A 26761-nucleotide genomic window follows, 5' to 3' on the forward strand; every position below is an offset into this window, starting at 1 on the left:
ATGGTCTAAGTGCTTGGTCACTACAACAAACATTTTGTTTTGTTTTTTTCAGCACATCATGTTACTGTGTTCATGATATTATTACCATTATAAACAATGATGTATAATCTATTCAAGCATATACATGTCAAAGCATGCAGCTTTGCATACAGACAGGTTTTGATTATGACTCTCAGCGCATTGTGTGTATCTTTGAATCTGTAAATAAATTACGCATTTATTAATTATTTTTTACCACCTGGGAGAAGTTGTGTGTGTGTGTTTGTGTTTTTGTGCTAGTGTGTGTGAGTGTGCGTGCATACCTTGAGATAGTCTCCATCTTGCAATGAGAAGCTCTCAGCTTTCAGCCTGATTCCTTTGCCCTTTTCAGTGGTGATGCGGTAGATGCACTCGTGGTTGTTGTCGTAGTTAGAGGGGAAGTTAGGAGAGAGCAGAACGCCTTCTGGTCCAAGTGAAGAGGCTCCACATTCCGCTACAGCAAGAGGGTAAAGAGGGCAGGCATAGTACAAATCAAAATCACACATTTCTAACTAATTATCTCTGAGCAGTCAAAATATCTGGGTTGGCTTACTATGTAAAAAAAAATGAGAGGCGAGGACTCCCAATTCTTCATAAAAATGCATATATGTAATAACCACAAACCTTATTCAACTCAGCAAACATGATAAAATAATAATAATAAATAATCATACATCGCTTAAAAGCACATGTTTGAAATGTGCTTCAAAAAAGATATAATCACAAATACAAAGATTAGGGACAGAAAAACACGTTCAAAAACAAAGCAATTAAACATAAACAGCACAGTTAAAATGAGGGCAAAATGAAAACCACTGCATAAAAGCAGGTCCAGATTAGTTTGTCAGAAATAAAGTGTTTCATAGAAATTATACAGAATTATCTAGCAGGTGCAGTGCCTATCAAAGTTTAGGAATTCAAATAAGTGGTACTTTGTGGAAATAGAGTTTTGTCATATGTAAATGAGGAGAGGAGAAAAGCAGGCTTTTAACTCCCACTGAGGACCACCACTACTTGGAAGGGAGAAAGAGGAAATGGAAGTAATGAGACAGACAAGAGAGAAGCTGGTGTGAACAACATGGAGCTCACTGAGAGAGATGCAGTGTTTATCAAATCTGAACAAATTCAAAACAGCATTCTTGTCAGTGTTCTGTAGTTTTTAAAGCAGATTAGGCTAGGAGTTAAGAAGCATAGGATGCTACCAGCAATTCTTCCGGAAATCTTTTGAAAGTGAGGACAACACTACAGAGAGAGCGTGTGCAAGAATACGGGATAGTGAAGGGGGAGAAGAAGGGGATGAACAGAGAGCTGGAGGAGGAAGAAAATAGGAGGAGATAGCACAGGAGCCGAGACAGACGTGAGCCTTTTGAAAATATGCAGAGAGAAATTAGAATAGGGAAAAGGGGAGTAACAAAAGACACAGTATTACTGTATCACCGTTCATATAGCAGCTAATGCCCTAATTATCCAGCCAAGGACTGTCTAAATACAGAGGAAAATGAGCTACGGTTAGAAAGAGAGACAGAGAGCTAAAGAGAGGGACATTTGGAAAGAAACAGAGGGAAAGAGGTGAACGCAGTGAATGTTGCCAGCTGCTGTTGCTCAGTTTTTATGTTAGTCAGGCCCGATCTCTTGACAGATAATGCTATTATAGCATTTTTAGTCTGCTCTTTTGGGAGCTTAAGAATTACCAGCAGCTACCAGTCAGACTCTCATGAATTACCAGCAGCATCCAAGGAAACACTGGTACTCATCAAATTTCAGCAAATTACAACCTGCTAACAGCCAAATCCTGGCAAATAAAGCCAACTGTCAACCAGTCAAATAATAGTAAATTACCTTTTTGTCAGCTGTAAAATACTGACGAATTACAACCAGGAAAATGCTGATACTTTACCTGCAGGCTTATTCGTATGGTGAAAAAGTTAATTTGAAAGTTCTATTTTACAAGCTGCCACTTATTTGCACAGAAGATAAACCCTTCTATAAACTTTGAAGGCAGAATAACTTTTGAAGGGCTTGTTACAACACCGCTATATATAACACTGTGTAAAGAAAGGTCAATGAGTATACAGTATAATGCCCACACTCTAGATAACTGCATGTCTGAAACTAAAATCCAAATGTTTGTTTTGTGTGCACTGTCAATCATTTTACATTTTCACTTAGGCACCAGTCAGTTCACCCGTCTACTTGACTGTCTTACCTATACATCGTGGCAGTATGTTGCTCCAGACTCGCCTGCCTCCTCCCAGACAAGTGATCTTGCTGTCTCCCTCAAGTCGGTAGCCATGGAAACAAGTGAAGGCCAGCGAGTCACCAACTCGAAATCTGAATCCCATCCTCCTGCTATACGCTGGCACGCCGGGATCCTCACATGGCTCTAAGTCATATTCTATATATATCCAGGAGAGATAAATAACATTGTTGGAGTCATTATAAAAAGACCAAAGTGGTGCGAAATGTACAGGACCTGTGTGAATGTTGTGAAGTTAAATAAAGTAAACAGAAAAAGTGAATTAAATTTGAAAAATTTCCTCTGTCATGACTTATAATTTTAGTTAATGGTGTGGTAGCTAAAAAGTCATATTGTCATGGGCTCATTGTCACCTCTTGTGGCCACAAATCTGCGGTTCTCACCAACCGTGAAGTACCAGTGTTTTTTTTTTTTACACCCTTCTGGACTCAGTAGGCAGTAATAAAGCTCAACCTATTTGCCTTAGTGCACTACATTGAGGTCAAGAAGGTGCAGCACTAGAAAATGTACCTGGACAAACTACACAAAGGTGAGACTTGTGCTTTATCAGAGGTGTTTTTGAGTAACACTTTTCAGTTTTATAAGAGAACGGGCTGACGACTAACTGGTTGGTTTAGCAAATGTACGCCTGGTTATCTGCCCTGTCTATGTTACAGAGCAGCACACAGTGACTTCCATGAGCTTTTTTATGAGACCCTCTGGCACTGTCACCAAAACAGTAGAAAGGACAGTTCCAAATGGGACTAAGAGTGCAATCTCTTACTACTATTTTAGGTTTTATGTGAGGTCTGTGATGATGAACAGAACCTAAAATAGCGTGCAGTTGGGTTTTACTCCTTATATATGTGTTACAGTTTAATATTAGCCTTCAAACAACAAATTCTTTCTCTTAATCAACTTCAAGGTTTCTGTAGTTATTGCTCTGAATAATATCATACTGGCATACTCATTTTAAACAAATTTTATTTTATTTTTCTCTGATTAACTTATTTCTGCGACTGTTGTCTCTCGTGTCATCTCTTTCCTGTTTGTGTATCTCATTCAGTGAAGTCACAATACTTATTGGAATGCACAGATTTGATTGGCTCCTGGTCCACTAAACCAGTGCTAGAAGTGCTATGCCAGTTAAAATAAAACCACTCCTTTAAAATGTAATAATTGTCAATAATTTATAATTTATTGGTTATAGGTCAGAGTCTAGATAGGATAGCGTCTGGGTCTGAACCCTTGGAATGGAGAGAGATGCTAGGTTTACAAGGGGAATGCGTCCCCCTCGCTGCAACAACCATTCGTGTTGTTTATGATATCCGTTCACTCTGTCAGTCTAGATCTGAAAGAGTTAGGACTTTGTCTGGCTAAAAAGGCAGGGTAACTATGTTCTGTAAATAGAGTTATACATTTTAGGTTGATTTACTGCCAGCTACATCCAACAAAAATCAGCTTCTGTTCCAATGTTCTTACCTGAGAAAGTTATATTAAAGCCTTCATAACTCATGGAAAAATCCGATATGAATCGTAGCTGAGCGCTGAAGTTCCCAAAGAGCCCTGCTTTGACACTAGGGGGCAGCACTGAGCCAGTGAGTCGAGCTACTGGAACCAGGAAATTGCTGTCCTCAGTGATGGAAAGGTAGTCGTGATTCTCCTCCAGATGGAAAGTGTGGAAAACCAGATGGACTCCTGGAAATTAATGGATGGATGGATGGATGGATGGATGGATTAAGGATGGACAGATTGATGCATAAATGGATGTAGAGACACAGTGACACAGAGTTTAGTCAGATACGTAAATGGCAGCACATGAACACAGATACCATCAGGCGACACCGGAGCGTAAATGCACAGCAATCTTTAAAATGTGCAAATTTAATAGACATGTTTGAAGGAAAAAAATCTGTTTTTAAAAAATGATTTTACTGCAGGTGTTTCCATTATATCTGTGCATGTGTTCTTACCTTTCCCATGAGACACCTCTATAGTCCAGGTGCAGTTCAGAGAATTGGGGTAGAAGTCAGGAAAGCCAGGAGACAGAATTGTCCCTGTTTTACCATAGACATAACCTCCACAAAGGGCTACAGCGAGGAAGTGACAGGCAGAGAAGGGTGAAAAAAGAAAAGGAGAGGAAATTAATATTCTTCCATTTGCACTGTGCTAAAGACAAAGACATGAAAGTATTCTGAAAAAACGACTACCAGAGTTTAACACCTTAAAATAAAGACATACATATCCGAAGTACAGTTAAGAGGTCACTACATGATGGCAGATTTCTTTGCTCTAAATGTCCACTCTTAGTTAATGGACTGGAATTTAACCGCATTGGGCTTTTTTAAATCTGCCGACCTGCAATTTGCCAGAATTTTATGAGCTGAGCCTGGTGTCAGTGTGTGCTCCATGCAAAAAATAGAAAAGAGGTTCCCCCCTATATTAAAAGAATTATAGGAATGAGACATGAGAAGAAACAGCTGTAGTTTTACAATGACAAACTGTAATGCAATATAACACAATAAAATAAAGGTGTCAAATGGGTCGACTCGATAATAAACAGGTATGAGCACTATATTGCCTTATATAAACAATATTCTAATCACAATTGATGTCTCAATCTTGAACAAATGTGTTTGGGTTTTTTTGGCCACTTGGGTGCTCTGAAAGCAAGTTATTAACACAACAATGACATATCATCACCTTAGTAAACAATTGCTTATTTACATATCCAGCAGCAACTCAGCAACATTATCATCCATTTGGAGTCACATTTATTACCATCTAGTGGATTTAAGTCCAATATTCCACCCGGTTTGAATGTTATCAGCAAACTAAATGGCCTTGTCAGTTGTCATTGAGAGCTAGATCTAGGGTAGTAAGGCCCAACTCCACCTACCAGATTTACGTTTATTGCTAGGAGATGACCTCTAGTGGCTATAGTGATTATGATAGGCGCTCCGGAGGAAGTTTGTCTATTTGGGGCGACAAAATCTGTGTTGGGAGGATGTCAGGGTTGTTGGATGGATCAAACAAACATCAGACTTTCACTGTGGAGGCTGATGTTTGTGTCCCACGTGAATCCTAAAATCAATGTTGAGTTACTACTACTTACGTACTTAATTTCACTTATGTAACATACCCAACTGATGTGTAGAGAACAGTGAGTTTTTAGAGTTTTTTCACTGAAAACAGCTTCCTGCTGTGGCTGAAAACAACATTATAAGAGCAGTGAGAGTGAAGCAAAACAGTACAGTTGTGGGCCAGACAGCTTAACAATGAGCTGAAACTCACGAAAAAAGCTGTGTGAAGCTGAGCGGAGCAGCAGATTCAGGTAATAATTCTCTGTAGGTTCATCACTGTGAGTAAAGCCTCTCACATTGTCACATTGGTTTCACAGTGTCATCTGATACATTGTCATGAAAATATAAATTTAAGCCACTTTAAACAATAACACAAACCTTTTCCTAACCTCACCTGAATTGGTTTTAATGTTGAGAATTAACATAGGTGTCAGATAACATTTTCAGTTGATAACTGTGTGTTCAGTTCAAGATATGATCAAATAATCAAATTTGTGACATATTTTGTCGCCTGTGTATATGACATGCACTGAAAACTTGTTGATTTCACCATACTTGTGCTACAGAGAGGAGTAGAACTTGGTAGCTTCCACGTACAGCTACAGAGAGAAACAAAGGGCGAAGGCCAGCGATGCACTTAATGTAGAAACAAAAATAAACAGAGCATGGAGAATGTGACAAAGAGGGAGTAGTTTGTTGGAAAAGAGTGAGGGATTGGTGTGTGTGTGTGTGTGTGTGTGTGTGTGTGTATGTGTGTTACTGCACACCTAGCTTCCACACGGAGCCAGACCACTGATATGAAACAGGACAAACTCATTTGGGATGGAGCAGAATGGAAAAAATACTATAGTAATGGAGAGTAAAAGAGGGCTTGTGGTGCATTACAGACTGTTGAACTAAGATAATATGTTGACTCTTTGTTTCTCTCTCACTGCGCCTCCTTCCCTTTCAGTCCTATTCAGCTCAGTTCAGTTACATTTAATTCAATTTCAGTTCTTCAAGGTGCTTGACTGGCATGAAAATAAAAACCGAGTGCTTTCCTTGCCTATGAAACAAACATATCCCTGACTATAAACTGAATCAGAGACAATAACATTTTTTCTTTACTGTTGTGAAGTCCCTCCTGCCTGCTTGTTAAAAGTTTATATATATATATATTGGTGCACAAAAGTCCCTTTTAGCTCCTAAAATAAACAGTGTGATGATTCATTTGGTGATTTGGGTAAAATGTATTATTTTGGCTTTATGAAGACAGATGTGGAAGCTTCTCTTGTTTCTTTACACTGCAGCTATCCAGTGTGTGTTTGTGGAGAGCTGCTGTGTGTCCGCCTCTCCACCCCCTATCTCTCTGTCTATCAATGTCTTTCCCTCCATCTCATACCATATCATATTTCAACAGAGCTGGTACTGAGTTGAGTAGCTCTGATGAGAGCTGTTCTCCTCCTCTCTCCCTCTCTCTCTGACTAGCGGTCTTGTGTGTGTTGTGGTAACCAGTTTTTTCACACTCCCATCAGGATTCAGCTAAAACTAGGACACTGTCTGACTAAATGACCCTTGTTGAGGGAGGCACGTGTGCGTCAGTGTGCGCATACTGTATTGTTTCTGAGAGTGCACACTTCAGTGTATGTGAATGATCTGTGTGTGAGGAGACAGAGGCAGATTGTTAATGTATGTGTGTGAGAACGTGTGAGCTGCATAAAAATGCGGGGAAAAGAAAAGAATAAGACAGAGAGAAAGACTATTCATGACTCTAACAAAGATTTGAGAGGCAAATCAAAGTGTGGCGGCCTTCAATGTTGAGAGCAGAAGCATGAGACTGAATGCTGAAAGAAAAGCAGATACAGAAAGATATGGCTTGTTTTTCAGACAGGGGAGAAGTAAATACAGAAAGATAGCATCCCAGATTTCAGCTACACCCCCCCCCTCCTCTTTCCTGCCTCCATGTTTTTCTCTTTCTTTAATTATCTCCCTCTTAAAGGATGCCATAGCATTTTTTACTAAAAGGGATACAGTGACTTTGGTCACTTCTAACAAGTTGTTGTCTTGGCATCAGCTGCAAGCTTTAAAATGTCACTGCGCCCCTTCAATATTCTCCCTGACACATAAAAGAGCAGCCAGTGTTCTGTATTATCTGTTTGGAGATTTAGCTGACCTGCAGGAATAAGACGAGCGGTTTGGGTCCAACAGACGCTGTGGCATTACTGAAAGGGAATGGTCTCTGCATGCCCGTGGGAGGACTACATGTCATTTTGTTTTTTCTTTTAGACACAATATTGTCAAAATAATGAATTCCGGTGGTGGCATAATGCAGTCAGTATGCCAGAAAAAGGTTGTCGCTCGCTGTTAAAATGTTAACTGTGCCTCTGAGACTGTACTGTAAATAAGATTATTGTTGTTAATGTGTGCATGTGCGTGTATAGGTTGCTTTGAGTATGGCTTTGGGAGTTTTTAAAAATGCTTCCCTGTCTCCTTTAAATTGATGTGAGATGTTCAAATCATTTCTCAGTGGACCAAGTTTTCTCTGCGTTTGCATGAGTTCACTCCCATGGCTCCAACACATGCAAATCAAGTGAACTAGACATGAAATTGTCAGTATGTGGGGAAAAAAATTAAAATAACAGAACAGGCAAAGTCAATAATTATCACATAATTCAAAAAAATCAGTCATGCTACAACATATCTGACACATAATCTAGTACCACGATCCTCTCTGAGAGGAAACTATGATATATTACGTTCTAGTTGAAGCTTACACACCACTTTAGAAAGGTGCCATTCTGAAATAGTGTGTCTTGTAATGTAACAGCTGTCTCGTGAGATGGCATGCTTGGCTGCAAATTGAAAATGTCACAGTGGCCATTTAAGACTGCTTATGTTATATGGCTGATACTGTGAGATAGATTGCCTCTGTATGAACTCACTCCCAAGTTGAGACATCCTGACTTTGGATTTCATATTGGATTCTTTTCAATCGGCAGATTGAATCAGACGGTGTGTATTCATCTCCCATGATAGCAGGAGCTGTGGGCAAACGCTGAATGAGAGAGGCCTGCAATGGTCAATGAGCGTCTGTTTCAGTAGTGCCTGTTGACCCACATAATTTCACTGAGGCTGGATGTCCAGCTTGGGCCGTTGTGGTAGTGTGTAGTCTGGATTGGGGCAGATTGTACAATTAACACTGTGGCTACCGGTTCCATTTAGTGAAACAGATAAAGAGCAAAACACTGGGAAAGACGTTACTAGTAGGAACACCTACACCATCTCCCTCTCTCCTCCAATTCAGACTCTCTGGCTCAACCTCCTTTCAGCCACTTCACCCTACTCACTTCTGTTTTTATGTTCATCAAGAGGGGGCCAGCATGTTCAGAGCCATCCCAAACCAGTTAGAGGGAAAAAGAAATGGACTATAAAACCCTCAAGCAGCGAGCATGCATTGATGCAGACATATTGCTTGCATGGTAATATTTAGGTTCAGCAATTTTATATGATATATTCCCTTGGACCTAATGTTTTTATGTGATCATGTGAAGTTATTTTGATGTGTTTGTATTGTGATATTCCAGTCAATAAACTACTGTCTGACACTTCAATATCCTCAAACACACACAACAAACACACAGCTGGCGGGGTGCAAAAGGGGAACTGCGAATAATCGTTTGCTGTGGACAATGCAACTGTGGTGAAGCCGAGGCGCCGAGTACACAGCTGCAGTACTGGTTGCTCTTTGCCAGATTCTGCCCGCTTTTTGCCAAGTGTAAGCCTGTCTGACTACCATTTGAAGTGGCTGCTAACTGCATCTGCCTTGTGTCTTGTCTCTGCATCAGAGTTCCAGTTTGGTGTCACTGACTCAGAGCTCAAAGTCACAGCTATCTAAAATTTTATAGTCACCATCAGCAACTCTTTTAAAGAAATACTTCATCCACGACAACTTGCACATCAGTTAGTCGTGCCATGTTACCTTGAATTAGGAAAGAAAACTTTGTTTTTCTTGCACGTCTCTACAGAAAACTGCAAATATATTGATTTATGATGGATTGAGGACCACGTTTAACAGCAGCAAAACTACATTACAAACTCTCACACAACTCGTGTAGTATAACTCAAGTCTCATTTATCCAGTTGTGTGCTCAGTACTTCCAAAACACATGCAATTTTCCCCAAAAACCTTAGTACTGGAGTGTGCATAGATAAGTTTCACTTTCAGTTGAGCTTTAACTACTAAGGTTTTCTAGCAAAAAATGCATGTGTTTGTGTTTGGGATGTACTAAGCATAAGACTGGATAAATAAGACTTGGATTATACTGCACAAGTTATGTGACAGTTAATCAATAACTCAATATGCTCCTTATTTTCTGTGGAAGCTTGCAGGAAAAACTGGACGGGAATTTAAGGTAACATGACATGACTTATTGATATACAAATGGTCATTTTGTGGGTGAAGTATTTCTTGAAGTCAGAAGACAGTTTATTTCAAATAATGCTCAAGTGTGCATGATTAAAAATTATTCAATTGCTAAAACTTCTGTGGTGCAGTGGTTAGCACTACAGGCTTACAGCAAGAAACTCCTTGGTTCAACGTGCTGGACGACAGGGCCTTTTGCTCAGTTTGCATACCCCCCGCCCCGCCGTGTCTGTGTGAGTATTTTGGATGCTCCCAAAACATGCATTATTTTAAATGCTGATTTATATATATTTGGTAGCCCTGTGACAGACTGAAGTCCTGCCCAGAGTGTACTGACGCAGTGCCAGCTTACAAAGCCCTGCGACCCTGCATGGGGTGGATCTGAGGGAAAGAGCTAAGTAAATGTAGTCGTGGTCCAACAAACTGCAATTTATATTAATGTTTGACTGTTTTCGAATGGATGATGCAATTTTATCTTATTCTGCAGCGCTGGATTAATTTCACTAATAACACACTCAAATATACAGTATAAATATATATATAAATAAAATCTCAGAGGCTCCAAATTACCACAACAATAAGCTACTGTTTCTTAGCTGCAGTGTTTAGCTCCAGAAATTAAAAACATCATCTCCAAAGCTTACATAATCAATCAGACCCCTTGTTTTTTTTTCATCCAAGATTAAATTCAGATCAAGATTACTTCATTTGCCAAGCATGGGATTTAGTGTATTTACAAACCTCTTTTTCAGCATTTTTTTGTTGTTGCTTTTTGCTTTTAAGCAACTCTGGGGCTTTGTCCTCTGAGGAAAAGGAACAAGGTGACCACAATGACCTACTGTGCCAGTTTGTATAGCAAATTTACAGTGTGTTTTCTGATAACTGAACAGAGGTATTAGTGTTACTGACTTTAATTTTTACTCAGTGACCAGATTTTCACTCCTTCCTGTGTTTCACAAACTTCAGACTCGTTCATGTTCGTTCCTTACATTATCACATAATTCTTGCTGTTAAATTATTTTTGGGAAAGCGTACAGAAAGGTTTCAGCCCACTCTCGGTCTTCATCATGAGGGTTAAAATGAAAGAAAGAAAGATTCTCACCATCACAACTGGGAAGAGCGTGACTCCACTGATGATTCTGCTCACAAACAATTGGCTCCTGATCACTCAGTGTGTATCCTGGATCACATGTAAATGAGACACGGGAGCCAATGGAAAAGCTGCTGCCATGGCGACGACCATTGACTGGGATACCAGGATCAAGACAAGAGTCTGACTCCATTTTCACACCTGAGAATCACATCACACAAGCACAAATACCACGGAGTCAAGAGGGTGAGAGTGTATGTGTGTGTGGGTAATTACTCCTTTTTAAGCTGGTTTGCACTCGGCGAACACTGAACAAAATGTTATTGCTGTGTACGAGTACCAGCAAGCAATTCATCGGGTGTCTGCCAAACATTTCTATCAGTTGGTCTATCAGCCTTACTTTCATATCTGATGCTGAATCCTGCTGCAGAGCGGCTGTTGTCTGTCGTGAACAACAAGAACAGGACGTTGGACGTGGAAATCAGGAAATGAGGTGCTTGGGTGCCGTGGTATTCACCGATCAGGGGAGAGGAGGCTGAGGGGCCGTCCCTGATTTCCAGTGTGTCATAGTTGACCTCAGTCTGGAACCTAGACAGACACACAAGCAAAAAAACAAAACAAAACAAAAAAAAAAACACGTACAATAACCTGGCTTACACACCAATAACATTTATATGACTGGCATACATAATTTTTGTACAGGCTACCGCAAACACCAGCTAATGTAATATAACAAAGAGCTAATGATTGTTTGCAGTCAGAAGTGAATTATGTTAATAAACAGGGTTTTTATGCTGGGAGAGGACTCTGCTGAAATGCTCAATCAAGTAATTGGAAGCACAGAACATTGGACAAGTGTCAATAAACAATGCAAACTTTAAAAAAACTAAAGTGACTGACTCACATTCTACCTGCCAATTTAAATAACTGAGCACTAAAACAACAACACAACTCCCTTGTGTAACTAACAACTGAATGACTTGTTATCTCCCTCTCACTTACTTTCTTCTCTGCCTGTACTCCAATCTGAGTAATTGACTTGCTGACTGACTGAGCAATTACCTACAGTTGTGTCTGCAGAGCCCTGAGAACCACTTGGTTCTTGAGATCCTGAGGTCTGCTGCTCACAATTTAAACCATAAATACAGATGCAACTGATTTAGAAAAAGGACAGTCACATGAATGCAATTAGCTACCAGCTAGGACAGAAAACAAATGGTTGGGAGCCACTGACACACTGTGCAATCACACACTGCATCTGAATGTCTGATCAGCCAACTGGACAATTAACTAGCCTCTGCGCCAGACATTTACATGCAATGCAAATGCTGAATCCTACACAAATGAAATGCCTTATAGGCAATGAAGATAACTTGGCCTTTACATCACTTCCCAAAAAGACAAATTTCAGCTATAGCAATTTCAGGCTACGCTGCATCTGCTCGTGGCTCGTTCCCAGAAAAAAAAATGTGCAAAGAGCCAACATTAATTATTTACTGCAGCAGTAACTCACCAACTACATTTATACCTGACTAACTTATGATGCTACTGAAAGACTGATCAACTAATAGACTCAACTCGCCTCAACTCAACTTTATTTATATAGCACCTTTCATACAAACACGCAGTCCGAAGTGCTTCACATGGCAAAATTGGAATGACACAGACACAAGACAATAAAATATTAAAAAAGCAAACCAACCAAAACAGAGCAAACTAACATGATGATAAAAACTCCATAGAATAAAAAGAGAGTAGATAAATAGATAATTACACCTGCATGACAAAATCACTAACCTGTCGAAGTGTATCTTTACAGCGTGGTCTGGCTGTGCTTCAATCACCCACTGGCAGTTCAGAGAGTCTTTATAAAATGAAGGCCAACCAGGAGACAGCAGAACACCAGTAGGAGCTGTGAGATGGCCTCCACATGGAGCTACAAGGGAATCAAACACACAACCGCAAAGAGAGGGAGAAAAATTAATCACATTTTCTTGTAAGTGAGTTACGGCATTAGCACAATGCTCATTTCACATCGAGTTAGCAGATTCATCATCTGCTCAATTTATGTTAGCTCTCTAATCCTTTCTGAATTTCTAGAGTTCATACATAAACATTTACCTTCAGAAAATGTGATGTGGCAATCTTGTGCTACAGTAAACAAATTAGAGTTGCTCATGTTTGAAAAAGGGTAAAATAATTATAGCATGATAATTTATAGGGGAAATCAAGTATATTTATGTGTCAAATGATGCCAGAAAATGGCTCCTCATTTCCCCGCAAGTCAGGGAAGTGTGCGTAGCTGGCACATCTTGAAACTAATTTATAGCTAACATTTTACAGCTAAAATCTCAATCATGGCACGTTAAAATGCAAGAATTAGCTTCAGTTGAGTTTAGATTCTGTGTCAATAAAAATATTTTATAACTTTGTGACTGTATGGTAATTGCTCTTTCTGCAATATATAATTTGCAACAGCTTATCTTACACACTCTTACCACTTCTTCTGTTCTCAAGTAGCTGATACCTTCGCCCTTTCAATTGCTTTCATAACTCCGGACTTTCAGCAAACTAAAGAAAATTAGTTTTCTTTTACCCATTCAGTGAATACTGAAGCTGTGGTACTCATGGACAGGATGCACAAGAGAAGGTCATTCTAGAAATAAAACATAATTATCCTACCCTGTCCAGCGGGAGGGATAATATTTTCTGATACTCCATATTTAATAAGGGGGCAACCCTATTCAATTGGATTGTCTCCTCCATCCCATTTATTAACAACAGCCAACATTTGATAATGTCATTTAGACAATACAATCAAGACGGAGGGGATACAAAAAAAGACATACAAATAGTCACAGGCCAGTGGATAAGATTCGCCTTTAAAAAGTGTTGAAATAACAGCACACTCACTGTCCTTTTATTATTACTTCCACATATTAGCTTATCTGCATACTATGGATACATCTCTGTATACTGGAGTCTGCACATAATGAATGCGTCTCCCTGAATTAGTTTCAGCACAACTTGTGCCAATCTCATTTCAGATTATTGTTGAGAGAGAAAGATGTGTGCAAACAGGCTGAATAAGTGTGGGGAGGCTGGAGGCTAAAGCAATTAGAGGAGGAAATGTATACAATTCCTAAGGTGTATAAGCACGCTTAAGCCGCTTTGTCACCTTAGATTCTGGCAAGGTCGAACATTTTCAATGATTACCCATTGCTCATACACACAAGAAACAGTTTGCATTCGTGTTTACCTTCACAGCGAGGTACAGCCGCAGACCAAACTACATTTCCATCCTGGATGATGCAAGTGACCTGATCAGACCCCTGGAAACAGAATATCAGTGTATGATATAAGGTATGTTACTGTGTTTTAACATAAGATACAAAGGGGAAAAAACTAATCAAAACAAAACCATACACAGATACAAAATAAGTACAGGAGAGTACACAGTAAGTAGTATCCTCCTATAACTACTATTACCAATACCAATATGTGTGGCGGCCGACAAGGGAAAACACGCCACGGCCCAAAGCATTTCCATTAAGAGAAACATGCAGCAGCTACAGAAACAATGACCTTTCAAAACCACATATGAAAATCCAAAACAAATACAACAAAAACGCGACGCAGAAAGCCAAAACAAAAAAATTAACGGCAAATACAGAAACGATGCAGTCAAGAAAACATTAACCCCTAAAACAATTTAAACACAGAAAAGTGCATTTCTAGTCAACACAGTGGAGGTTCTCCGGGCCTCTAGGGGGAGCATTGAGTGAAACAGTTTGACCTTTGAAAGTTGAGTGAAGAGGCGATATAAAAAGGTACTTGTTTTTTCCTACATTTGGCCTTAGTCTTTTACAGTATTATAAAATAAAATAAAAAAAAAAATTACATAGCTCCCCCTAGAGGCCTGGAGAACTTCTACTGTGTTGATTGGATATGCAGTGTATTTCTGTTGCATTTGTTTTGGGGTTTGTGTGTTTTTGACTTTGCATCATTTCTGTATTTTCAGTGTGTTTGCTGTTAAAGTTTTTGTTTCAGCTTTCTGTAGCACCATTTTTTTATTTGTGGCACATTTCCGTAGTTGTATTTCTTAAGGATTTCGCATGTTTTTGAATTAGCATCAGCTATAGTGTAGATGACCGGCAATAAACTCTTATTGTGTAGATGACCAGCGTGTAGACGGCCTGACGTGGCTTCAACTAGATGGTTCGACATGATTCTGCTCAAACTTGGTTATGTGAGGAGAAGCAAATGTTCTCTAAGGTGGTTGTCTGTAAGGCAAGAGATACCATTTGAAAAAGTACCTATAGGTCCTGCAATGCTTGCTTGTCACTCACTATAAACTGTCATGATGTACCAATTCTTTGGCTTTCTCTCAAGATTAAAATACCCTCAAATGTTCAACTCTATGTCTGAGCCTCTCTTATTTTAAGTCCTGATTATACGACAACATAATTGGCATTGTCGTGAGGATTCCCCTAATGGTAGTGTTTTGGAATGTTGCAGCACATTTGCCCTTGTTTTCCACCATAAATAGGCATGCAGTAATGCTTGTACACATCTATATTTAACTTGTGTGAATAATACCATATTATAGTTGATAAGGACAGATAGCAGATTTTTACCTGTGTCCTAATGAATCCTTGATCACAGCGAAAAGCCACGGAGCTGCCGAGCTGAAACTGGTCACCATACCTTTGACCATTGACAGGGACTCCTGGGTCATGACATTCATTCTGACCGAACGCTACAGGGAGACAACAATGACAGAAAAGTTAACATTGGAGCCACCAGACAAAGAACCAAATAAATTGAAACAAAGACAAATTACTTTGGAACTGAATTAAGTGAGTGAGTGGAGTGAAAATGTGACAGAAAAGATTGATAAAAATGACATATTGTGCTGGGAGATATATTGTACTGTGGATATTTGAATCATTAGAGTGGTTCAGAGTACATGTGCATATTTGATAATCTGAACTACGTTCCCAGGTTTTTCAGTCTATTCCAATACCTGAAAATTGGTTCTACCAGAGAGAATAAAAAAAAAAGTTAGAAAACCACGGTTGTATCACTGTCAGTAAATGTGACATCTCCACTGATATGGAAATATGGGAATGGAATTATCTTCATGTGGATTCAACCCTGTCATGTTTAGCTTATATCATCCCCATTCCAGAGATTAACCTGATCCCACCCAGAGCGCACACCCAGTGATTGGACATGTCTCAGGTTGATTAGCTACTGATGGAGAGGAAATGAGAGCAGAGAGAGAATGAGAAGGATGGAGAAAAAATAAAGCAAGAGAGGAAAGGGCACATACACAAACACAACGCATACGCACATATATTAGATATGTCGGTGGATGGATACAAACATATTTGCATATACATGTGCTAAAATACACATGTAGAGCACACATACTGCACATAAAGGCAAAGGCATACATAGAAAATAACCACTCGTATTTTCACACACATATAGTAAGAAGTGGTGGAAAAGATTGGGAGGGATACAAAGAGGAGATACATCTATACATACATATGAGAAAACACGGAAAAAAAACAATACACAAAATATTCAAACTACAGGTGCTGGTCATATAATTAGAATATCATCAAAAAGTTGATTTATTTCAGTAATTCCATTCAAAAAGTGAAACTTGTATATTATATTCATTCATTACACACAGACTGATATATTTCAAATGTTTTTTTCTTTTAATTTTGATGATTATAACTGACAACTAATGAAAATCCCAAATTCAGTATCTCAGAAAATTAGAATATTACTGAAGACCAATACAAAAAAAGGATTTTTAGAAATGTTGGCCAACTGAAAAGTATGAACATGAAAAGTATGAGCATGTACAGCACTCAATACTTAGTTGGGGCTCCTTTTGCCTGAATTACTGCAGCAATGCGGCGTGGCATGGAGTCGATCAGTCTGTGGCACTGCTCAGGTGGTATGAGAGCCCAGGTTGCTCTGATAGTGGCCTTCAGCTCTTCTGCATTGTTGGGTCTGGCGTGTCGCATCTTCCTCTTCACAATACCCCATAGATTTTCTATGGGGTTAAGGTCAGGCGAGTTTGCTGGCCAATCAAGAACAGGGATACCATGGTCCTTAAACCAGGTACTGGTAGCTTTGGCACTGTGTGCAGGTGCCAAGTCCTGTTGGAAAATGAAATCTGCATCTCCATAAAGTTGGTCAGCAGCAGGAAGCATGAAGTGCTCTAAAACTTCCTGGTAGACGGCTGCATTGACCTTGGACCTCAGAAAACACAGTGGACCAACACCAGCAGATGACATGGCACCCCAAACCATCACTGACTGTGGAAATTTTACACTGGACCTCAAGCAACGTGGATTCTGTGCCTATCCTCTCTTCCTCCAGACTCTGGGACCTTGATTTCCAAAGGAAATGCAAAATTTACTTTCATCAGAGAACATAACTTTGGACCACTCAGCAGCAGTCCAGTCCTTTTTGTCTTTAGCCCAAGCAAGACGCTTCTGACGCTGTCTCTTGTTCAAGAGTGGCTTGACACAAGGAATGCGACAGCTGAAACCCATGTCTTGCATACGTCGGTGCGTGGTGGTTCTTGAAGCACTGACTCCAGCTGCAGTCCATTCTTTGTGAATGTCCCCCACATTTTTGAATGGGTTTTGTTTCACAATCCTCTCCAGGGTGCGGTTATTCCTATTGCTTGTACACTTTTTTTCTACCACATCTTTTCCTTCCCTTCGCCTCTCTATTAATGTGCTTGGACACAGAGCTCTGTGAACAGCCAGCCTCTTTAGCAATGACCTTTTGTGTCTTGCCCTCCTTGTGCAAGGTGTCAATGGTCGTCTTTTGGACAACTGTCAAGTCAGCAGTCTTCCCCATGATTGTGTAGCCTACAGAACTAGACTGAGAGACCATTTAAAGGCCTTTGCAGGTGTTTTGAGTTAATCAGCTGATTAGAGTGTGGCACCAGGTGTCTTCAATATTGCACCTTTTCACAATATTCTAATTTTCTGAGATACTGAATTTGGGGTTTTCATTAGTTGTCAGTTATAATCATCAAAATTAAAAGAAATAAACACTTGAAATATATCAGTCTGTGTGGAATGAATGTATACATTATACAAGTTTCACTTTTTGAATGGAATTACTGAAATAAATCAACTTTTTCATGATATTCTAATTATATGACCAGCACCTGTATATGTGTAAACTCAGAGGATGGGGAAGAGTGACTGGGCTATGAGTGTTACAGATAAAGAAAGTATGAGACAAGGTTATGTTTGAATGAAAAAGCGAAACAACAGAGAAGAAGCCTGATTCAGAGTGAAAGACGGAGATCAACATGATGGATTAGAAAATAAGGGAGAAAAATATAGAATAATAGGGTTGGCACAGAGAGACAGAAAGAGGAATAAGGAGATGACCTCTAACTTTGGCAGCAACATGGTGGATATGTGGCGTAACACTGCTTTGTCGTCGAGCAAGAGCACTGCAGAAGGAATGGCTTTGTACTGGCAACATGTGAGTCTCTAAGAGGGGGTGCCATTTTTTTTAAATTACGTACATTTTTTTATGTATATATCTTGGTTCCACAAGAGTTTTGGTGTCATTTTGCACCAGTTGTTACAGTATGTGTTCAGACCTGATTGGCAACACACTGTGCTAGGCTGTGGCTGTAGCAGTCGGAGCCGGAGTAGAATCATAATTGTTTATATAACTGTATTGCTTTCATTTCACAGTGGCATGAAAGAAGGAAAACAAGTATTTGCTATAGATCTTCTTTAGTGTTAGTATACAATATGACTTTTTTGGGTGGGCGGGGCTTAGCCGGAGGCAAAACAATTCTCCACGGACATTAGCTAGCGCTCGCTAGGAAGTTCTGTTGGCTTGTTTTAGACAATGGAGGAAGATGATGCAAGTGGTGCATTCAGAATCAGAAATACTCACTCTGAGTGTTGGAGCACACTCTGGTACAAAGTGGACAGTTCTTAAATTTGGAGTGTTGTCTGAATGTACCGTTCAGTTATCCGGCACCACACTCTTGGAATGACAGAGCACACTCTGGACACTCTGTCTAGGGAGACGGAGCAGCACAGTGCTGAGCGAAATGAATGTGTGATTAACTTAACTGTTCGTTAATTCATGTAGAAATATAACGCTCCATTTCTTCAACAAACATTTTAGTGTAGGGCGTAGTGTAGTGTAGAATTTACGGATGAACCATGTCAGGTCACTCACTGTCCGGTACAGTGAGTGTTACCTGAATAAGTAACCACTGACCAACGGGACCAGACTGGTCGACCCGTATGCTCTCACTCACTAAATAAATGATTTGACAGGGTTGCAGAAGGTGGGATGGAAGTTTTACGTGGTTAATTATTATGTTAATCTTACAAAGGAGGATGACACTTGGACGGTTTCCTCAAGTTTGTTTTGCTATGAAGCTAATGTTAGCTAATATGCTAAAAAGTTAGCATTATGGAGAAATCCAATATTCCTTTTACTGCCTCCCCAATTTCTGATGAGGTGGACGTGATAACCCTTAATACAGAAAACATTATTCATCCCTACAACAGGAAATACTTTTCTCCTAACCTGATATGAAGTGTGCGATGCACATGTGAGCATTTTTGATGATCACCTCCATCTAATCCTCTCATCCTATCACATTTAACCAAAGCTGTTTGTATGTGTTGATGAGCAGTGGCAGCTGGTGTGCGATAAAATGTTTTGAGTCATGACACAAGAAGACATTTTAAGATTCTTATGTAGCCTACAGCCCTGTGGTGGAGAGTCATGGCCTTAAAAGGGTATACTGAAGAAAATCCATAATTATCTGTAGATAGTAAAATATGGGAACCATACATTTTTTAAATTAAGTAATAATACTGCTTGAACACAGTCTAATACAAATGTAGCATTAATGTTTATTAAAAAAAGCTGTCACTACAGTTAAGTAAATCTTTAAACGTGGCACCAACTTACCCTATAGGATCACTTTACCTTAAATTGAATGTTATAAATTAATAAGATTTATTATTTTATGGTGCACATAACTGCACAGTCTGGTGTGTTAAAAGTTAATATCCAAGTTTCATAACATTATTCATATAAATAGATACTGACATACCCACAGCAACACCGATTGATATTCATATATGCATTAAAATGTTAATAGACCAAATTACTTAAACAGCACAAAGATGCCTGATCATTCTCAGGTCCCAGTGTAGAATTTATGTGATCAATTCATATTACATTCTCAAAAAAGTTTCAGCATCAAAAACTATTTGAATGTTGTTAAACATTTGTCTTTTTTAAGAATAAGTATTTATCCACAATGCTCTTTGTTCTTTAATACTGTTAACAACAAAACACTGCATTATATATCCAAGAAAAGGGAAGTATAAAGAAGAAACTTGTATTTGTACGTTACTTTTAGAGATGTTTGTGAATGGAAAAGGACTCTAATGGCATATTTTTGCCTCCAGTGGTGCGTCAAACCTTTCATTTGTGTTAGGATTAGAGTACAAAAAAATGTTTACATTAGGATTAAATATAAGACTTTTCAATAAACATTCTGTGGTGCTGAAGAGGAAAAAAATAATTTTCTAATTTCATTTGTCACTTGTCACCTCTCAAGAAAGAATAAGAGACAAGGTCATTTGGGAGGCAGTGTGTGAAATGGTGCAAAACCGCATGGAAATCACAGATAATTAATCCGAATCAGTCATGCAGAACTAGTTCAGCTTAGAGCTGATAAATATACAGGCTGCAGTAGTCGGGTTCAAAGCTAACAATGGGACAGATTTAACGAGGTAAAGCATGAGTAAGACATAGAAAACAGACGATCAGTCAAGCAGAATAACAAAAACACAGCGAGACTGAGACAGTACGACAGCTTCAAGAAAGGCTAAGAGTTGCTACACTTATTCCAAACATACTGTTTATTGCAGCTGCATTGGATTATAGACAACCAACTTTTCTGCTTTTATCTCTTTGTGTAGGATCATACACGGTTGCAAACTGTTATACAGCAAGAAGACATTTCTCTTCTATTCTGACCTCAAAAATCTACTGCTCATGTTTACTGCTGTCATTTTTAGACTGTTAAACAATTTTCTGCTATCAAAACTCCATGTAGCTGCTCTGGAACTCTCTCAGACGTGATGTCATGCTGACATTTGACTGGATAATTGCAGGAGTAAGACATGAATACACCAATACAAAATAAAATGGGCACACTTATTAATGCCACATCTCAAAATAACTTTTTTTTTTCAACCATTTTTAGGATGCATTCTGGTTTGATTTTATTGCATGCTCTGCACTAACAGGCACACTCAAAGTTGTTCAAGCAAACGTGCCTGGATATGACAACACTGCAGTAAAGTCTAATACAAACTGTTTTGACAGAAAGTTGGTGGAGTTCTTGTTGACTACTTTGGCAGTATTAGACTGAGATGACTAATGCCACAGATTTATGATGCCCAGACAAGATGGATGTAACATGCACTGATTGCACTTGGACTAACATGTAAAACCTGTCACTCACATCAATTACACTGCATTGTGATGGTCATGATGAGAATGAATCAGTTGCAAACAATGTGTTTTGACTTAATAAACTTTCATATGTCAGTAAACTGAATCGACAGACAGACATACTTCCAGACACAGACAGATACTGTAGATAGTCAGGTAGATAGAACATACTGGTGTAGCTGATATTGAAGCCTTTTCCAGTATTAGAGTGATCCGATTGAAATTCCAGTCTCATGATGTGTCCATTCGAGGCAATCTGCGCTGGAACATCTTTTCCCGAGAACGTCCCAAATGTTGTTGGCTCAGACAGGCCTAAAATAGAACAGAGTTTAAACAATCTTTTACAGACACGTTTTAATGGTGCTTATCTAATTCCGTCTGAATAACATTAGGCCAAGGACACACTTGGAAAGTGAAGGACGCCTGTAAAAGGGAAAAACAAAACACCCCAAGAGACCTCAAGAGATTAAATGTTATTAAAGCTCGGGAAAAAAAACAACTGTGAGATAATTTAATAGTTCTTTAGACTCTTGTTAAAGTTAACAAATCTTAATGTGTTTTGGTGTTGTTTTGCAGACAAAAGCAACCAAGGCACATATTCTACTTTATTATATACCCCACTCCACACATAACACTCTGCTTCTCTTGTAATCACCTGAGAAAAAGTAGCTGTGTTGGTAGCACAATGGCTAGCACTATTAGCCCATCACCTGCCTGTCAGTCGGATTAAAGAATTTAATGGAGTAAAAAGAACTCATTCAATTCACTTCATTCACTTCTCTAATACTGTCAGTACCAAAATGGAGAAATAATCCATTACAAGTCCTGAATTCAAAATCTTATTTAAGAAATGTAAACAAGTATTAGCAGCAAAATGTGCCTGAGAATGTTTCCTTTCAGAGTGACATTCATTATTCACACTGAATGTATTAAAATGTTGTCACTGGTTGTTCTGAGCTGTAACAACAGCTGTGAGTTACAGTGTGTAAAGCTTTGCAGCCTAAAGTTTGGGTGTTTTTCTTTAGGCTACCGAAGGATAACTTTCTTTTCTACAAGTTAAGTTATTTTTCTGAGACTATTTTAAAGGGTATTGCCAGTGTGCTGAAGAAATGCTATCTCCCATAGTTCCTGTAGAGATGGCATTTGCGAGATTTTTACTCAACTGTGTTATTCTTTTTAATCATCTAATGTTGCCTGTGTAATCTCAATCTGCATAAGGGCTGGGTGTTTGCACTCGATACCTTTAAGGCAGTGGTTCCCAACTGGTGGGTTGCAGGTCTATTCTGAATGGACCGCAAGAGACTCGCAAACATTATTTATGTTGTATTATGTTTATTTTGAAGTGCCATTTAAAGTGCTACAGAGTAGTGCTGAAACTTCCTGCAGTCAAAGGATATGATGTGTTCAACCTTATTGTATGCAAATTGAGAAAAAAATAACTATTTTTATGGTTTTGCTTGCTTCCAATTACCACAAGTGTCGCAAACGAGACGTGTGATTGGCTAACAGCTAAAACCAATACAGTCTGTAGTGAATTCCAAGTATTGTGTTTTTGAAGCAGTTGTTTGTACAGATATTTAATAAATAATTTAATAATTTGAACACTTTTAAAATGTGTTCATGTAAAAATCATTTACTGGGAGTAGTGGTGGTATTTTACGCAACTGAATGTTTCCACTCACATGGTGGGTATCAAATAAAGTAGGATAAAAAGGTATCAAAGGAAATACTCTATTGGCATCATTATCACTTTAAGGTATTGGTATGGTAATTTCCTAAACAACACTCAGCCGTAATCTGCATAGTGATGATTTAACAAGTAATGACAAAAAGAGTTGAGTATCAGTAGACAGTCCCTCAAAGTGGGATGCACCTCCTTTCAGCTCTGTCTGGTAGTTGTTTTATCAAAATACTTCTACACTTCTCATGTATAAATGTGGCTATGCATTAATACCAGGTTCTTTCATGCCGGATGATATGTATACTGAGTCCTGACTATTAAAACTGATATCAATTATCCTGCTGATACCTAACTCTAATTATATTTCTAACTTCACAGACAAAATATACAACCAGTGACCTGGAAAACACAGTTCCCTGTTTTGTAAGGCAGTGGACCACCTTTAGCCCCAATAACAGCTCTGACATGACTCAGCAGTGACTCAGCAAAGGAACCCGTCGGGTTCTGACGTTAAAGCAAAGCAGGCACACATCAGTGCTTAACACAACTGCCATAAGGCTGATGTGCAGCTGCTCTTTTCTACAGATGCCGTATTTGAGTGAATCCCACAGAGACATATATCTGGGAACTGTGGTGTCCAGGTCATTAACGTTATTTCACCTGAATGTGTCTTGCATTCCTGGACAATTCTGTCACCATGGCAGAGAGCATTATCTTGTTCAAAGTACCCGCCATCCCCTTGGGGGTACATGATTGCAATGAATGGCTGAACCTGGCTGCTATGTTAAGGTATGCTCTGGCATTAAGGCATTGCTCTATAGCCATTAAAGGACCCAGTGTGTACCAATTGAATGGCCCGGAAACCATTACACCTCCCCCACTGACCTGTGCAGCTGTAACCATACATCACCTTATTTCTGTCTGAGACATTTGTGTCACAGCATAGGACCATTTACTGCAACAAATGGCTACACACTTTTTTTTTGGCAGAATACACTCTGCTCTTGAGGGTGCTCCCAAATGATCCGACCGGCAGCGACAGATTCAGTAGGGAGCGCAATAAAACCCTAAAGGGCTTCACAGAACAGAACCCAGCAGGACCATATCAGTGAGATATGGAATGAAAATAATGCACAAGGAAAGAAATGCCATCCCCAAATATGGTGATAAGACACTTGAACAGGAGGAGACAGAGGTGGCTGATGGAGAAATCAATCGTCTCAGCCAGTAACAGCAGTTTGTAGCAGGTAGAAATAAACAGATTAACCACCAGCAGCAGCGTCATAATGATCCAGAGCAAGTGAGCGACATTGTGAGATTATAAAGACCGCCTGATTGTTTTGATTGAATGCAATTGGAAATGTATTTTGAGCGTGATCGGTGCTTATAAATGTCAACTGATGCTGATGAGCTATTGGCATGCACAACTTCAGCTCACTGCCAGAACTAACACAATGCTTGTTGTTGCTGATGGCCCACCAGGAGTGTGGCAGATTGGTGCTGCAGCAGGAACTGTGATTCATCAGAAAACACCTGCAGCTTTGCATGGGTAGGAGAAGCAGCACTGGTGATTATTCATTATGGCCTTTGCCACCCAATATTTCCCGTGTTCATCCACTGAGGGCCATCTACCCACATAGCAAATGGTTTGATGTGGTGTCTTGTGTTCTGGCCCGTTCATTGATGACCTTTAAGAATGCCACTCTCAAAAAGTCAAGCAACTCTGTGATAATAGTGATGCTTAAACTAGCTCTCCAGCATCTGCAATCAATTTTTTTTCAAAGTCTCACAACCTTTAATTCCAGTCTTGGTAATCCATTTATATATAGAGCATAAGTGTATATAAATGAAATAGAAAAGCATAACTTGATAGGTTACTAGGTTAGCAGGTTGACATTGGCAGCCATTTTGAGAAATTCGCAATGGATTCTTGGCCTTTGGTTGTTAGGTAAGCAGGTCAGTAGGTAGGTCGGTAGGTAGGTAGGTCGGTCGGTCGGTCAGTCGGTAGGTAGTTAGGTCGGTAGGTAGGTAGGTTGCTCGGTCGGTCGGTAGGCAGGTAGGTAGGTAGTATGGCTCATGATCCAAAGCACACCACATCTGTGATGGCATGGGCATGCATGGCTTCCAATGGCAGTAGGTCACTAGTGTTTATTGATGATGTGACAGAAGACAAAAGCAACCGGATGAATTCTGTGTATAGGGATATACTTTCTGCTCAAATTCAGCCAAATGCAGCAACGTTGATGGGACGGTGCTTCACAGTACAGATGGACAATGACTCAAAACAAACTGTGCAAGCAACCCAGGAGTTTTTTAAGGCAAAGAAGTGGAATATTCTGCAATGGCTGAGTCAATCAACAGATCTCAACCCGATCGAGCATGCAGTTCACTTGCTTAAGATAAAACTTAAGGCAGAAAGACCCACAAACAAGCAACAACTGAAGACAGCTACAGTATAGGCCTGGCAAAGCATCACAAAGGAGGAAACCCAGCATTTGGTGATGTCCATGGGTTCCAGACTTCAGGCAGTCATTGCCTGCACTGGATTCTCAACAATGAACATTTTATTTATGGTAATGTTAATTTGTCCAATTATTACTATTTTTGTCCAACCCCTTGAATTAAATATGAAAGTCTGCACTTCAATTGCATCTCAGTTGTTTAATTTCAAATCCAATGTGACAAAACACAAACTTCAAAGACTTTAATTTGGTTTGGGTACTGTGTTTAAACATTCTTTAAGGTCACAGTGTATCTTTATTACTCAAGACATATGGTGACTAAAATGACAACCATTTTTTGAGTTTCAGAACACTTTTAAAAGTTTGCGTGGAGCCCTGCAAAGTGAGACCTACTCTTTCTGCAGATGTGACACTGTCATCGAGTGTATTCATTGTTCAATATTAAGGAAACCCGAAAAACTGTTTTTATACTGTATTAATTGTGTATAAGCTATTTTAAGGGCATGTACAATATCAGATCAGATATATCAGAATTATTTACACATCTTAAAATAGTTGAAAATTATGGCATTGATAATAACTAAACAGCATTGTACTGACACTGTTTCACATCATTCCTGAGCTTGAGAATCTATCTCAATCTTTTTATCGTAGCAAAAAGCAATCAGCATGATCAGTGTTTTCTTTGTGTGTCCTTACGACTACATTGTTAAGAAGATAGACTTTATTGAAAGTAATATTCATAATCCTGTTATGAATGCAACTACAAAAGGTGCAATGAAAAGCAGGGTGAGTTGGGACAGAGAGGAAGCTTCAAGAACACTTCACAGAAAGTTTTCTTTTTATTTCCTCCTTGACTTGGAGTTTTAGATTCCACGCACTTAGACTCAATTAGGCTTCACAGCGACTGAGTTGCAAAGTGCCAGTCTCTTTGTTCTTCAGCAACCCAAAAGCTCTTTCACTTATTCATTATTGCATTGATAGGCAAGAGACCAGGAGTGGAAAGAGAAGCAATGCGACAATAGCTGAAAGAGTGACAAGGTCCTGCGTTGTCTTATCTAAGAGGAGAGATTTAGAAAAAAGCCTTTTGTGACAGTCTATCACTATGTGCTCTGATATTAGATGACAACAATGGCTGTCTGATTATGTTAACCATTTACATACTGTTCAAAAGCATACCTTGAAGATTTATTCTTTTTTTTTTTTAAAGGATGGATTTCATGCTACTG

At 39.3% G+C, this 26761-nt stretch overlaps 1 protein-coding gene across 2 annotated transcripts in view; it reads right to left on the reverse strand.

Moving 5' to 3' along the window:
* LOC117260150 (CUB and sushi domain-containing protein 1-like) overlaps positions 1-26761 on the reverse strand; it is a 529510-nt gene that overhangs the window by 153410 nt on the left and 349339 nt on the right. For both annotated transcript variants that reach the window (XM_078176328.1, XM_078176324.1), the window contains exons 15-24: positions 21561-21701; positions 15467-15588; positions 14089-14161; positions 12627-12765; positions 11230-11417; positions 10842-11030; positions 4228-4344; positions 3737-3952; positions 2225-2413; positions 303-472 (exon numbers count right to left, since the gene is read on the reverse strand). In XM_078176328.1, coding sequence (XP_078032454.1) covers positions 303-472; positions 2225-2413; positions 3737-3952; positions 4228-4344; positions 10842-11030; positions 11230-11417; positions 12627-12765; positions 14089-14161; positions 15467-15588; positions 21561-21701 — 1544 coding nt within the window. The remainder of the gene's footprint in view (positions 1-302; positions 473-2224; positions 2414-3736; positions 3953-4227; positions 4345-10841; positions 11031-11229; positions 11418-12626; positions 12766-14088; positions 14162-15466; positions 15589-21560; positions 21702-26761) is intronic.

Source organism: Epinephelus lanceolatus, chromosome 2, assembly GCF_041903045.1.
Source record: "Epinephelus lanceolatus isolate andai-2023 chromosome 2, ASM4190304v1, whole genome shotgun sequence".
In the NCBI taxonomy this organism is placed as follows: Eukaryota; Metazoa; Chordata; class Actinopteri; order Perciformes; family Serranidae; genus Epinephelus; species Epinephelus lanceolatus.